The sequence below is a fragment of the Streptopelia decaocto genome, assembly GCF_964273445.1.
Source record: "Streptopelia decaocto genome assembly, contig: HAP1_SCAFFOLD_2275, whole genome shotgun sequence".
NCBI classification, from domain to species: domain Eukaryota; kingdom Metazoa; phylum Chordata; class Aves; order Columbiformes; family Columbidae; genus Streptopelia; species Streptopelia decaocto.
In genome coordinates this window covers 1-16,694 of record NW_028116465.1, presented here as the reverse complement: position 1 = coordinate 16,694, position 16,694 = coordinate 1, and the positions used below count along the sequence as shown (strand labels likewise).

At 60.3% G+C, this 16,694-nt stretch overlaps 1 protein-coding gene across 1 annotated transcript; it reads right to left on the bottom strand.

Annotated features, from left to right (window-relative positions):
• Nucleotides 1–1,250: 1,250 nt before the first annotated feature.
• Nucleotides 1,251–16,626, bottom strand: LOC309452190 (transcription initiation factor TFIID subunit 6-like; the record flags this gene model as incomplete). The annotated part of the gene is made up of 11 exons (XM_082076867.1): nucleotides 1,251–1,454; nucleotides 2,899–3,072; nucleotides 6,483–6,608; nucleotides 7,760–7,834; nucleotides 9,153–9,335; nucleotides 10,446–10,547; nucleotides 11,567–11,644; nucleotides 13,038–13,159; nucleotides 13,821–13,940; nucleotides 15,245–15,301; nucleotides 16,473–16,626. Coding segments are annotated over 11 exons (1,395 nt in total), but the record flags the coding sequence as incomplete, so codon positions are not given.
• Between the last annotated feature and the right edge of the window lie 68 nt (nucleotides 16,627–16,694).

The following is a 16,694-nucleotide window of genomic DNA, read 5'->3' as shown; positions in this document are numbered from 1 at the left end:
CGGTGACCCACGTCATGTCCCCATGTCCCCCTGTCCCCGTGTCCCCCTGTCCCCATATCTCCCTGTCCCCATATCCCAGTGACCCCCAGGGTCCTAGTGCCCCCCAGGTGACCCAAGTCCTGTCCCCATATCCCCCTGTCCCCATATCCCAATGTCCCCATGTCCCCCTGTCCCCATATCTCCCTGTCCCCATGTCCCAGTGCCCCCCCGGTGACCCAACTCATGTCTCCATATCCCCCCATTATCCCCAACGTCCCCATATCCCCCCATTTCCTCCCATTATCCCCAATGTCCCCATATCCCCCATGTCCCCATATCCCCCCATTATCCCCAATGTCCCCCTGTGCCCCCCATTTCTTCCCAGTGTCCCCAATGTACCCATATAGCCCCATCCCCACATCCCCCCATTATCCCCAATGTCCCCCCGTCCCCACATCCCCCCATTATCCCCAATGTCCCCACATCCCCCCATTATCCCCAATGTCCCCATGTCCCCCCATTATCCCCAATGTCCCCAGATGCCCCCATTATCCCCCATGTCCCCATATCCCCCCATTATCCCCAATGTCCCCACATCCCCCCATTATCCCCAATGTCCCCATGTCCCCCCATTATCCCCCATGTCCCCATATCCCCCCATTATCCCCCATGTCCCCATGTCCCCCCATTATCCCCAATGTCCCCATATCCCCCCATTATCCCCAATGTCCCCCCGTCCCCATATCCCCCCATTATCCCCAATGTCCCCATATCCCCCATGTCCCCATATCCCCCCATTATCCCCAATGTCCCCATTATCCCCAATGTCCCCATATCCCCCCATATCCCCCATGTCCCCATATCCCCCCATTATCCCCAATGTCCCCCTGTCCCCCCATTATCCCCAATGTCCCCCTGTCCCCATATCCCCCCATATCCCCCATGTCCCCATATCCCCCCATTATCCCCAATGTCCCCACATCCCCCCATTATCCCCAATGTCCCCCATATCCCCCCATTATCCCCAATGTCCCCACATCCCCCCATTATCCCCCATGTCCCCACATCCCCCCATTATCCCCCATGTCCCCATGTCCCCCCATTATCCCCAATGTCCCCATATCCCCCCATTATCCCCAATGTCCCCATGTCCCCCCATTATCCCCAATGTCCCCATGTCCCCCCATTATCCCCAATGTCCCCATATCCCCCCATTATCCCCAGTGTCCCCAGATGCCCCACCATGTCCCCATGTCCCCGGGGTCCCGTACCTGCTGGGAGGCGCTGGTCCCCGAGGCCGAGGACATGACGATGAACTTGGTGGGGGGCGGGGAGGGCTGGGTGGGCGTGGCCGGGCGGGACATGACGGGCAGCGTGATGGCGCCCGGGACCTTGATGATGCCGGGGGGGGGCACGCGGGCGGGGGGGCCCCCCTGACCCTGGGGGGCCTGGGTCAAGGTCAGCGTGGGCCGGGGCTGCGGGGACAGGGGGACATGAGGGGACGTGGGGACAAGGGGGACATTGGGACAGTGAGGGGACGTGGGGACAATGGAGGGACATGGGGACAGTGAGGGGACGTGGGGACAATGGGGACATTGGGGGCAATGGGGACATTGGGGGCAATGGGGACATTGGGGGCAATGGGGGCATTGAGGGGGCAATGGGGGCAATGGGGACAATGGGGGCAATGGGGACATTGAGGGGACAATGGGGGCAATGGGGACATTGAGGGGACAATGGGGACAATGGGGACATTGGGGGCAATGGGGACAATGAGGGGACAATGGGGGCAATGGGGACAATGGGGACATTGGGGACATTGGGGACATTGGGGGCAATGGGGACATTGAGGGGACAATGGGGACAATGGGGGCAATGGGGACAATGGGGGCAATGGGGGCAGTGAGGGGACATGGGGACAATGGGGACATTGGGGGCAATGGGGGGACATGGGGACAACGGGGACAATGGGGACATTGGGGGCAAGGGGGACATTGGGGGGGGCAATGGGGACAATGAGGGGACATTGGGACAGTGAGGGGACATGGGGACAAGGGGGGCAATGGGGACATTGAAGGGGCAATGGGGACAAATAATGGGGAGACATGGGGGCAATAGGGGCATTGGGGGCAATGAGGACAATGGGGGCATTGAGGGGACATGGGGACAATGGGGACATTGGGGGCAATGGGGGGACATTGGGACAGTGAGAGGACAATGGGGCAATGGGGATAATGGGGACAAATAACGGGGACAATGGGGACAACGGGGACATTGGGGGCAATGGGGGGACATGGGGGCAGTGAGGGGACATGGGGGAGATGGGGGGGACAATGGGGCACTTTAATGTCCCCTCAATGTCCCCTTAACGTTCCCCCCCCACCACATCCCCTTATTGTCCCCTCAACTCACCTCCACATCACCCTGTGCCCCCACGTCCCCCCAGTGTCCCCAAATGTCCCCAAATGTCCCCCCCAGTGTCCCAAATGTCCCCCCAGTGTCCCCAAATGTCCCCCCACATCCCCCCACTGTCCCCAAACGTCACCCCCAGTGTCCCCAGTGTCCCAAATGTCCCCCCAGTGTCCCCAAATGTCCCCAAATGTCCCCAAACGTCACCCCCAGTGTCCCCAGTGTCCCCAAATGTCCCCCCAGTGTCCCAGATGTCCCCCCAGTGTCCCAAATGTCCCCAAATGTCCCCCCAGTGTCCCAAATGTCCCTAAATGTCACCTCACATCCCCCCAGTGTCCCCAGTGTCCCCAAATGTCCCCCCAGTGTCCCCAAATGTCCCCAAATGTCCCCCCAGTGTCCCCAAATATCACCCCAGTGTCCCCAAACGTCACCCCCAGTGTCCCAAATGTCCCCCAGTGTCCCCAAACGTCCCCCCAGTGTCCCCAATGTCCCCAATGTCCCCAGTGTCACCTGTGTGATGGTGAGCGTGGTCCTGTTGACCTGCTGGGCCTGCAGGGCGGCCTGCGCCCGGGCCTTCACCACGTGGGCGCACAGCGCGCTGCCCAGGAACCCGAAGTCGCTCTTGTAGCCGTCGGGGGTGTCGGGGGGGGCGCGAACCTTGGCCAGCACGGGGGCGCAGTGCTTCTGGGGGACAAGACATGGGGACAATGGGGACAATGGGGACAGCACGGGGGCGCAGTGCTTCTGGGGGACAATGGGACAATGGGGACAATGGGGACAGCACGGGGGCGCAGTGCTTCTGGGGGACAAGACATGGGGACAATGGGGACAATGGGGACAGCACGGGGGCGCAGTGCTTCTGGGGGACAAGACATGGGGACAATGGGGACAGTGGGGACAGCACGGGGGCGCAGTGCTTCTGGGGGACAAGACATGGGGACAATGGGGACAATGGGGACAGCACGGGGGCGCAGTGCTTCTGGGGGACAATGGGACAATGGGACAATGGGGACAATGGGGACAATGGGGACAATGGGGACAATGGGGACAGCACGGGGGCGCAGTGCTTCTGGGGGACAATGGGACAATGGGACAATGGGGACAATGGGGACAGCACGGGGCGCAGTGCTTCTGGGGGACAAGACATGGGGACAATGGGGACAATGGGGACAGCACGGGGGCGCAGTGCTTCTGGGGGACAATGGGACAATGGGACAATGGGGACAATGGGGACAATGGGGACAATGGGGACAATGGGGACAGCACGGGGGCGCAGTGCTTCTGGGGGACAATGGGACAATGGGACAATGGGGACAATGGGGACAGCACGGGGCGCAGTGCTTCTGGGGGACAATGGGACAATGGGGACAATGGGGACAGCACGGGGGCGCAGTGCTTCTGGGGGACAATGGGACAATGGGGACAATGGGACAATGGGGACAGCACGGGGCGCAGTGCTTCTGGGGGACAATGGGACAATGGGGACAATGGGGACAGCACGGGGCGCAGTGCTTCTGGGGGACAATGGGGACAATGGGGACAATGGGACAATGGGGACAGCACGGGGCGCAGTGCTTCTGGGGGACAATGGGACAATGGGGACAATGGGGACAGCACGGGGCGCAGTGCTTCTGGGGGACAATGGGACAATGGGGACAATGGGGACAGCACGGGGCGCAGTGCTTCTGGGGGACAATGGGACAATGGGGACAATGGGGACATGGGGACAGCACGGGGGCGCAGTGCTTCTGGGGGACAATGGGACAATGGGACAATGGGGACAGCACGGGGGCGCAGTGCTTCTGGGGGACAATGGGGACAATGGGGACAATGGGGACATGGGGACAGCACGGGGGCGCAGTGCTTCTGGGGGACAATGGGACAATGGGACAATGGGACATTGGGGACAATGGGGACAATGGGACAATGGGGACAATGGGGACAATGGGGACATGGGGACAGCACGGGGGCGCAGTGCTTCTGGGGGACAATGGGACAATGGGGACAATGGGGACAATGGGGACATTGGGGACAATGGGGACAATGGGGACAATGGGACAATGGGGACAATGGGGACATGGGGACAATGGGGACAATGGGGACAGCACGGGGCGCAGTGCTTCTGGGGGACAATGGGGACAATGGGGACAATGGGGACATGGGGACAATGGGGACAATGGGGACATTGGGGACAATGGGGACAATGGGGACATTGGGGACAATGGGGACAGCACAGGGCGCAGTGCTTCTGGGGGACAATGGGGACAATGGGACAATGGGGACAATGGGGACAATGGGGACAATGGGGACAATGGGGACAGCACGGGGCGCAGTGCTTCTGGGGGACAATGGGGACATTGGGGACAGTGGGGGCATTGGGGTCAATGGGGGCAATGGGGACAATGGGACACGGGGCGCAGTGCTTCTGGGGGACACAATGGGGACATTGGGGACAATGGGACATAATGGGGACACGGGGGCGCAGTGCTTCTGTGGGGACATGGGGACAATGGGGACATGGGGACATTGGGGGTATTGGGGACAGTGGGGGTAATGGGGACATTGGGGACAATAGGGACAATGGGGACACGGGGGCACAGTGCTTCTGTGGGGACACAATGGGGACATGGGGACAATGGGGGGACGATGGGGACAATGGGGACAATGGGGGCGCAGTGCTTCTGTGGGACAGTGGGGACATGGGGACAATGGGGTGACAATGGGGATAATGGGGACAATGGGGACATGGGGACAATGGGGTGACAATGGGGACACAAACCCAGCCCCGGTGTCCCCCCCACTCCCACCAAATCACAGTTTTGGGTGGAAAAGCCTCAAGTGGCCCCGGTGCCGCCATTTTGTGTTTTGAGGCCATTTTGGCGCCATTTTGTGTTTTGAGGTAATTTTGGCACCATTTTGTGTTTTGAGGCAATTCTGGCACCATTTTGTGTTTTGAGGCAATTCTGGTGCCGCCATTTTGAGTTTTGAGGCGATTTTGGCGCCATTTTGAGGCAATTCTGGCGCCATTTTGAGTTTTGAGGTAACTTTGATGCCGCCATTTTGTTTTCTGAGGAGGTTTTGGCGCCATTTTGTATTTTGAGGCGATTCTGGCGCCATTTTGTGCTTTGAGTTGATTTTGGTGCCATTTTGAGGCAATTTTGGCGCCATTTTGTGTTCTGAGGCAATTTTGATGCCACCATTTTGAGTTTTGAGGTGATTTTGGTGCCGCCTTTTTGTGTGTTGAGGAGGTTTTGGCGCCATTTTGTATTTTGAGGCGATTCTGGCACCATTTTGAGGTGATTTTGGTGCCATTTTGAGGCAATTCTGGCACCATTTTGAGTTTTGAGGTGATTTGGTGCCGCCATTTTGTGTGTTGAGGAGGTTTTGGCGCCATTTTGTGTTTTGAGGTGATTCTGCCGCCATTTTGAGTTGATTTTGGTGCCATTTTGAGGCGATTCTGGCGCCATTTTGAGTTTTGAGGTGATTCTGGCGCCATTTTGAGGCAATTCTGGTGCCATTTTGAGTTTTGAGGTGATTCTGGCGCCATTTTGAGTTTATTTTGGTGCCGTTTTGAGGCAATTTTGATGCCACCGTTTTGAGCTTTGAGGTGATTTTGCTGCCACCATTTTGTGTATCGAGGTGATTTTGGTGCCGCCATTTTGTGTGTTGAGCAGGTTTTGGCGCCATTTTGTATTTTGAGGTGATTCTGGCGCCATTTTGTGTGTTGAGGAGGTTTCGGTGCCATTTTGAGGCGAGTCTGGCACCATTTTGAGTTTATTTTGGTGCCATTTTGAGGCAATTCTGGCGCCATTTTGCTGCCACCATTTTGTGTGTTGAGGTGATTTTGGTGCCGCCATTTTGTGTGTTGAGGAGGTTTTGGCGCCATTTTGAGGTGATTTTGGCGCCATTTTAAGTTTATTTTGGTGCCATTTTGAGGCGACTCCGCCGCCATTTTGAGGCGACTCCGCCGCCATTTTGTGTTTTGAGGTGATTCTGGTGCCGCCATTTTGAGTTTTGAGGGGGTTTTGGAGCCATTTTGAGGCGATTCCGTGACCCCCCGGTGTCCCCGTGTGTCCCCCCGGTGTCCCCGGTACCAGCAGCAGCGTCTGCACGTGGTCGGCCCCGATCTTGTCGATGTTGCTGACGACGGGTCCCTCCAGAATGTTCCGGATGCGCTCGCCCTCCACCTGCAGCCGCGGCAGGATCAGCGTCTTGATCACCTGGGGGGACACGGGGACGTTGGGGACACCGGGGACATCAGGGGGGACATGGAGGGAATGTTGGGATGTTGAAGGGACATTGAGGGGGACATTAAAGGGACATTGGGGGGACGCTGGGGGGACAATAAGAGGACATTAAGGGGACACTGGGGGGACATTGAGAGAATATTAAGGGGACGCTGAGGGGGATATTAAAGGGACATTGGGGGGACATTAAGGTGACATTAAGGGGACACTGAGGGAATGTTCGGGGGACATTGTGGGGACATTAAGGGGACAATGAGGGGGATATTAAAGGGACATTGGGGGGACATTAAGGTGACATTGTGGGGACACTGGGGGAATGCTGAGGGGACACTGAGGTGACAATAAGAGGACATTAAGGGGACATTGAGGGAATGTTGGGGGGACATTGAGGGGACATGAAGGGGACGTTGAGGGGACACTGAGGGGGATATTAAAGGGACATTGAGGGGACATTAAGAGAATATTAAGGGGACATTGAGGGGACACTGAGGGGGATATTAAAGGGACATTGGGGGGATGTTGGGGGGACAATAAGAGGACATTAAGGGGACATTGAGGGAATGTTGGGGGGACATTGAGGGGACATTGAGGGGATGTTGGGGGGACATTAAGGTGACAATAAGAGCACATTAAGAGAACACTGAAGGGACATTAGGGGACATTAAGAGAACATTAAGGGGACATTGAGGGGGATATTAAAGGGACATTAAGGTGACAATAAGGGGACATTAAGAGGACACTGAAGGGACATTTGGGACAATAAGAGGACATTAAGGGGACATTGAGGGAATATTGGGGGGATATTGTGGGGACATTAAGGGGACACTGAGAGGGATATTAAAGGGACATTGGGGGGACATTAAGGTGACATTGTGGTGACAATAAGAGGACATTAAGGGGATGTTGGGGGGACATTAAGGGGACACTGAGGGGACAATAAGAGGACATTGAGGGATATTAAAGGGACATTTTGGGGACATTGAGGGGAACACCAAAGGGACGTTTAAGTGGACATTAATAGGACATTGGGGGACATCAAAGGGACATTGTGGGGACATTAAGGGGATGTGACACTGTGGGGCTGGGGGTGTTGGGGACACGCTGGGGACACTGGGGACACTCACGTCAGGGCCCAGCTCCGCCAGCCCCGCGATGGAGCCGTAACGCGTCGTCCAGGGGGTCTTGTCGTCCACCCAGCTCTGCGGAGACAATGGGGAATCTATGGGGCTGCCCCACATCCTGACCCACATCTGCCCCACGGGGCTGACCCACAGATCTGACCCACAACTGCCCCACAGTGCCCAGTCCTGACCCACATCCCCACGTCCTGACCCACAGATCTGACCCATATCTGCCCCATATCCCCACTACCTGACCCACATCTGCCCCACATCCTGACCCACAGTGCTGACCCACAGATCCGAACCATATCGGACCCACAGTGCCCAGTCCTGACCCACATCCTGCCCCACGGGGCTGACCCACAGATCTGACCCACATGCTGCCCCACATCCAGCCCCACATCCCCATAAGCTGCCCCACAGATCTGACCCACATGCTGACCCACATCCCGCCCCACATCCCCATAAGCCGCCCCACACTTTGGTGAAGGTTTTGGCCACCTGTGGCTGGATGTGAATTGTGGTTGTACTTGAAGTTCTTGCAGAGCTGCCCCACCAGCCCCACATCCCAACCCACAGCCCCATAAGCTGCCCCATAACCCCATAGCCTGCCCCATAGCTGCCCCCCACCTTGGTGAAGGTCTTGGCGACGCGCGGCTGCACGTTGTTGGTGTTGGTGCTGAAGTTCTTGCCGAGCTGCGCCACCAGCCCCACATCCCATCCCATAACCTGCCCTATAACCCCATAGCCTGCCCCATAACCTACTCCATAACCTGCCCCATAGCTGCCCCACAGCTGCCCCCCACCTTGGTGAAGGTCTTGGCGACGCGCGGCTGCACGTTGTTGGTGCTGAAGTTCTCGCAGAGCTGCGCCACCAGCCCCACATCCCATCCCATAACCCGCCCCATAACCTACTCCATAACCCCATAGCCTGCCCCATAAGCTGCCCCATAACCCCATAGCCTACCCCATAAGCTGCCCCCCACCTTGGTGAAGGTCTTGGCGACGCGCGGCTGCACGTTGTTGTTGGTGGTGCTGAAGTTCTTGCCGAGCTGCGCCACCAGCCCCACATCCCATCGCATAACCTGCCCCATAACCCCATAACCCACCCCATAACCTGCCCCATAACCTGCCCCATAGGCTGCCCCCCACCTTGGTGAAGGTCTTGGCGACGCGCGGCTGCACGTTGTTGGTGGTGGTGCTGAAGTTCTTGCAGAGCTGCACCACCAGCCCCACATCCCATCCCATAACCCACCCCATAACCTGCCCCATAACCCCATAACCTGCCCCATAACCCCATAACCTACTCCATAACCCCATAACCTGCCCCATAACCCCATAACCCACCCCATAACCCCATAGGCTGCCCCATAGCTGCCCCACAGCTGCCCCCCACCTTGGTGAAGGTCTTGGCGACGCGCGGCTGCACGTTGTTGGTGGTGGTGCTGAAGTTCTTGCAGAGCTGCGCCACCAGCCGCGCGGCGAAGTCGCGCAGGGCCCAGTGGTTGTCGACGTCGGGGCGCAGGCAGAGCTGCCGGCTCACGATGCACGTCATGACGGCCGGGATCAGCTCGTGCAGCTGGGACACGGGGACAATGGGGACATTGGGGACATTAGGGGCGTTTGGGACAGCGGGGGACAATGGGGATGCTGGGGGCGTTGGGGACAACAGGGAGGTTGGGGGCATGGGGGACAACGGGGGCAATGGGGAGGTTGGGGGCATGGGGGACAATGGGGGCAATGGGGACAACGGGGACAACCGGGACAACGGGGGGCAATGGGGGACAATGGGGATATTGGGGACACAGGGGACAATGGGGAGGTTGGGGGTGTGGGGGACAATGGGGGCAATGGGGACATTGGGGGCATTGGGGGCAAAGGGGACGATGGGGACAACGGGGAGGTTGGGGGCATGGGGGACAATGGGGACAATGGGGCAACGGGGACACAGGGGACAATGGGGACACAGGGGACAACGGGGGGCAATGGGGACGATGGGGACATTGGGGACATCGGGGACAATGGGGACATTGGGGGGCGATGGGGACAATGGGGACACAGGGGGCAACGGGGGGCAATGGGGATGTTGGGGACATTGGGGACGATGGGGACATCGGGGGGCAATGGGGACATTGGGGGCAATGGGGACACAAGGGAGGTTGGGGACAATGGGGACAACAGGGACAATGGGGACGATGGGGACAACAAGGATACAGGGGACAATGGGGGCAACGGGGACATTGGGGACAACGGGGACATTGGGGACAACGGGGACATTGGGGACAACGGGGACACCGGGGAGGCTGGGGGGCAATGGGGGCAATGGGGACAACGGGGGGCAACGGGGACAATGGGGACATCGGGGACAATGGGGGTGATAGGGGCAACGGGGGACAATGGGGGGCGATGGGGACAACGGTGGCAACGAGGACAACAGGGGGTAATGGGGACGATGGGGACAATGAGGGCAAAGGGGACGATGGGGACACAGGGGACGACGGGGACACACAGTGACCCACGGGGACACAGGGTGACACCGGGGCCAGGTGCCACTCACGTATTTCTCCAGGTAGAGCGTGGGGTTGTCCATTGGGGGACATTGTGGGACACGGGGTGACACTGGGGACACGGGGGGACACACGGTGACCCGTGGGGACACGGGGGGACACCGGGGCCAGGTGGCACTCACGTATTTCTCCAGGTAGAGCGTGGGGTTGTCCATCAGCGCCTTCACCATGCGCATCAGGTAGATGAGCAGCGCCAGGTTGTTCTGCACCACGTTCACCCGCACCTTGGGGACAACACCAGTGTCACCGGCCTGGGGACACCGTGTCACCCGCCCTGGGGACAACACGAGTGTCACCCGCCTGGGGACAAGACGAGTGTCACCCGCCCCGGGGATGCGGTGTCACCCGCTCTGGGGACGAGACGAGTGTCACCCGCCCTGGGGACACCATGTCACCCGTCCTGAGGACGAGACGAGTGTCACCCGCCCTGGGGACAACACAAGTGTCACCTGCTCTGGGGGCGAGACGAGTGTCACCCGCCCCGGGGACGCGGTGTCACCCGCTCTGGGGACGAGACGAGTGTCACCCGCCCTGGGGACAACACAAGTGTCACCCGTCCTGGGGACGAGACGAGTGTCACCCGTCCTGGGGACACTGTGTCACCCGCCCTGGGGACGAGACGAGTGTCACCCGCCCTGGGGACGAGACGAGTGTCACCCGCCCTGAGGACACTGTGTCACCCGCCCTGGGGACGAGACGAGTGTCACCCGTCCTGGGGACGAGACGAGTGTCACCCGCTCTGGGGACAAGTGTCACCCGCCCCGGGGACGAGACGAGTGTCACCCGTCCTGGGGACACCGTGTCACCCGCCCCGGGGACGAGACGAGTGTCACCCGCCCTGGGGACAACACAAATGTCACCCGCCCTGGGGACGAGATGAGTGTCACCCGTCCTGGGGACGAGACGAGTGTCACCCGCCCTGGGGACAAGACGAGTGTCACCCGCCCTGGGGACACCGTGTCACCCGCCCCGGGGACGAGACGAGTGTCACCCGCCCCGGGGACGAGACGAGTGTCACCCGCTCTGGGGACAAGTGTCACCCGCCCCGGGGACGAGACGAGTGTCACCCGCCCCGGGGACACCGTGTCACCCGCTCTGGGGACGAGACGAGTGTCACCCGTCCTGGGGATGCCGTGTCACCCGCTCGGGAGACGACATGAGTGTCACCGGCCCGGGGGACACCGTGTCACCGGCCCTGGGGACACGGTGTGTGTCACCGGCCCTGGGGACGCCGGGGACTCACCCCCTCGGAGATGAAGGTGCTGAAGCGCGGGAGCATCTGGTAGAGGCCGGGGTCGGTGGCGATGCTCTGCAGGGCCTCCTGGGGACAGGGGACACGGCGGGGACGTGTTGGGGGACAGGGGACACCCTGGGGACACCCCAGGGACAGGGGACACAGCAGAGGACAAGGGGATGTGAGGGGGACAGGGGACACCACTGGGGACGTGTTAGGGGACAGGGGACACGTTGGGGATGAGGGGACACACCAGAGGGACACCCCGGGGGACAAGGGGACACACCAGGGGACACCCTGGGGGACAAGGGGACGCCCTGGGGACACACCAGGGGGACAACGGGACACACCAGGGGGACAAGGGGACACACCAGGGGGACAAGGGGACACACCAGGGGACACCCTGGGGGACACCGGGGGACACCCTGGGGGACACCCTGGGGGACACCCTGGGGGACAAGGGGACACACATGGGGGACAAGGGGACACACATGGGGGACAAGGGGACACACATGGGGGACAAGGGGACACACCAGGGGGACAAGGGGACACACCAGGGGACACCCTGGGGGACAAGGGGACACCCTGGGGACACACCAGGGGGACAAGGGGACACACCAGGGGACACCCCGGGGGACACCCAGGGGACAAGGGGACACCCTGGGGGACACCCTGGGGGACAGGGGGACATCCTGGGGGACACCCTGGGGGACATCCGGGGGGGACAAGGGGACACCCTGGGGACACCCTGGGGGACAAGGGGACATCCTGGGGGACACCCCGGGGGACAAGGGGACACCCCGGGGGGACAAGGGGACACCCCGGGGGGACAAGGGGACACCCCGGGGACACCTTGGGGGACAGGGGGACATCCTGGGGACACCCTGGGGGACAGGGGGACATCCCGGAGGACAAGGGGACACCCCGGGGGGACCTTGGGGGACAAGGGGACATCCTGGGGACACCCTGGGGGACAAGGGGACACCCTGGGGACACACCAGGGGGACAAGGGGACACACCAGGGGACACCCCGGGGGACACCCAGGGGACAAGGGGACACCCTGGGGACACCTGGGGGACAAGGGGACATCCTGGGGACACCCGGGGGACACCCAGGGGACAAGGGGACACCCTGGGGACACCCGGGGGACAAGGGGACACCCTGGGGACACCCGGGGGACACCTGGGGGACAAGGGGACATCCTGGGGGACACCCTGGGGGACAGGGGGACATCCCGGGGGACAGGGGGACACCTTGGGGGACAAGGGGACACCCCGGGGGGACAAGGGGACACGCCAGGTGACACCCTGGGAGATAAGGGGACATCCTGGGGGAGGACATGGGAGGTGACATGGGGGACACGGGGGGTGACAAGGGGACACTCACGGCGCGTTTGGCCTCGCAGGACCCCACGCAGGGACACGGGGGGTGACAGGGGGGACACGGGGGTGACAGGGGAGGTGACAAGGTGACACTCACGGCGCGTTTGGCCTCGCAGGACCCCACGCAGGCCTCGGTGATCTCCTTGTAGTAGAGCTGCTGCTCCACCGACAGCTCGTGCACCCGCCGCGGCTTCAGCCGCACGCCCGACCCCTCCTTCCCTGGGAACAGCCCCCAAAACCCCCATTGACACCCCATCGACACCCCATCAACACCCCATCGACACCCCCGACCCCTCCTTCCCTGGGAACGGACCCCAAAACCCCCATTGACACCCCATCGACACCCCATCGACACCCCATCGACACCCCATCGACACCCCCGCAGCCTCCTTCCCTGGGAACGGACCCCGTCAGCCCCCCAGAGACCCCCAAAACCCACAGACCCCCCCCTTAGCCCCCCATGGACCCCCAAGTCCCACAGATCCCCCCATTAACCCTCCCGGGACCCCCAAACCCCACAGACCCCCCGTTAACCCCCCACAGACCCCCCATTAACCCCCCCGGGACCCCCAAACCCCCCATTAACACCCCAGGGACCCCCAAACCCCACAGACCCCCTATTAATCCCTGAGGGATCCCCAAACCCCACAGACTCCCCCCCAAACCCCCTAAGGACCCCCCCAGTGACACCCCAAACACTCTGGGAACCCCCAAACCCCATAGACCCCCTATTAACCCCCCAGGGATTCCCCAAACCCCCCAGGGACTCCCCCAAACCCCACAGAGATGCCCCAAACACCCCAGGGACCCCCAAACCCCATAGACTCCCCCAAACCCCCCCAGAGACCCCTCAAAAACCCCACAGACCCCCCCAAAATACCTTTTCCATCGGGGGGGGCCCCCCCATGTCCCTTCCCTTTGGGGGTCCCGTCCTCCTCCTGCCCCGGTTTGGTGGCTTTGAGGGGTTCGGTGGCCTCGGCTTTCTGCTGCTCCTTGGGGGCTGGGGGGGAAAATGGGGGTCAGACCCCCCCAAAACCCCCACATTGGGGGAGGACAGGGGGGTCAGACCCCCCAAAACCCCCACATGGGGGGGACAGGGGGGTCAGACCCCCCCAAAAACCCCCACATGGGGGGGACAGGGGGGTCAGACCCCCCAAAAACCCCCCATGGATGGGACAGGGGGGTCAGACCCCCCCAAAACCCCCCATGGATGGGACAGGGGGGTCAGACCCCCCCAAAAACCCCCCATGGATGGGACAGGGGGGTCAGACCCCCCAAAAACCCCCACATGGGGGGGACAGGGGGGTCAGACCCCCCAAAAACCCCCCATGGATGGGACAGGGGGGTCAGACCCCCCCAAAAACCCCCACATGGGGGGGACAGGGGGGTCAGACCCCCCAAAAACCCCCCATGGATGGGACAGGGGGGTCAGACCCCCCCAAAAACCCCCACATGGGGGGGACAGGGGGGTCAGACCCCCCCAAAAACCCCCACATGGGGGGGACAGGGGGGTCAGACCCCCCCAAAACACCCCCCATGGATGGGACAGGGGGGTCAGACCCCCCCAAAAACCCCCACATGGGGGGGACAGGGGGGTCAGACCCCCCCAAAAACCCCCACATGGGGGGGACAGGGGGGTCAGACCCCCCCAAAAACCCCCACATGGGGGGGACAGGGGGGTCAGACCCCCCCAAAACACCCCCCATGGATGGGACAGGGGGGTCAGACCCCCCCAAAAACCCCCCATGGATGGGACAGGGGGGTCAGACCCCCCCAAAAACCCCCCATGGATGGGACAGGGGGGTCAGACCCCCCAAAAACCCCCACATGGGGGGGACAGGGGGGTCAGACCCCCCAAAAACCCCCCATGGATGGGACAGGGGGGTCAGACCCCCCCAAAAACCCCCACATGGGGGGGACAGGGGGGTCAGACCCCCCAAAAACCCCCCATGGATGGGACAGGGGGGTCAGACCCCCCCAAAAACCCCCACATGGGGGGGACAGGGGGGTCAGACCCCCCCAAAAACCCCCACATGGGGGGGACAGGGGGGTCAGACCCCCCAAAAACCCCCCATGGATGGGACAGGGGGGTCAGACCCCCCCAAAAACCCCCACATGTGGGGGACAGGGGGGTCAGACCCCCCAAAAACCCCCCATGGATGGGACAGGGGGGTCAGACCCCCCCAAAAACCCCCCATGGATGGGACAGGGGGGTCAGACCCCCCCAAAAAACCCCACATTGGGGGGACAGGGGGGTCAGACCCCCCCAAAACACCCCCCTGAGGGGACAATAGGGTCACTCACCCGGGGGGGGATTTTCGGGGATCGCCGGTTGCACCCCCTCGATGCTGAGCCAATGGGCTGCGAATAAACGTGGCGTTATGAGAGATAAATGTGTATTTTGTAATTAAACATGAAAGGTTTTGAGACCAGAATCAGCTCAGGGGGCAAAATTGTGCCGTCAAAATCACCTCAGGGAACAAAATGGCGGGAAAATCACCTCAGGGTGAAAATGGCGGGAAAATCACCTTGGGGAACAAAATGGCGACACTGGGGACACCAACTTTGGGGTTTTTAACCTTAAATTCATGATATAATGGAAAAAAATGTACAGAAAGTGACTAATGTGAGAATTATCGATAAACAGAGTGACCCCCCCAAGCTGCCTCAAAATGGCGCCGCCAAAATCACCTCAGGGAACAAAATGGTGGGAAAATCACCTCAGAGTCAAAATGTCGCCAAAATCACCTCAGGGCTTGAAATGGCGCCAATTTTGGGTCTTTTGGCCTTGATTTCATGATATAATGAAGGAAAACGTATAAAAGCAACTGATGTGAAGATTCTAAATTAACAGATTGACCCCCAAAGTGCCTCAAAATGGCGGCGCCAGAATCACCTCAGGGAACAAAATGGCCCCAAAATCACCTCAGAGAACAAAATGACACCAATTTTGGGTCTTTTAGCCTCGATTTCATGATATAATGGAAGAAAATGTATATAAAGCAACTGATGTGAGGATTCTAAATTAACAGATTGACCCCAAAACTGCCTCAAAATGGCAGCACCAGAATCACCTCAGGGAACAAAATGGCCCCAAAATCACCTCAGGAAACAAAATGCTACCAATTTTGGGAGTTTTAGCCTCAATTTAATGATATAATGGAGAAAAATGTATAAAAAGCAACTGATGTGAGGATTCTCAATTAACAGATTGACCCCCAAAGTGCCTCAAAATGGCGGCGCCGGAATCACCTCAGGGAACAAAATGGCCCCAAAATCACCTCAGAGAACAAAATGGCACCAATTTTGAGTCTTTTAGACTCAATTTCATGATATAATGGAGAAAAAAGTATAAAAAGCGACAGATGTGGGGATTCTCAATTAACAGAGTGACCCCCAAAGTGCCTCAAAATGGTGGCGCCGGAATCACCTCAGGGAACAAAATGGTGCCACCAAATCGCAATAAACCGCCGCAAACAACCCCCCCCCAGCCCCAAAATCGCGGGATTTCTCCCCAAAGCGGGGTCCCCACCCTTGAGACAGACGTCGAGGGGCACGCGGGGGAGGGGCGTGTTGATGATGTCACTCAGCTCCACCTCTTTTTCCTCGTAAAAATACAACTCGCGGCCCCCGCCGCTGGCGTAGCGGAACGGGATGAACTCGGGCGCGTGGAACCCATAGAGGGGCTGGGGGGGGAAACGGGGGGTCAGGGGGACCCCAAACCCCCCCTAGCTTGTAGATGAGGGGGTGGGGG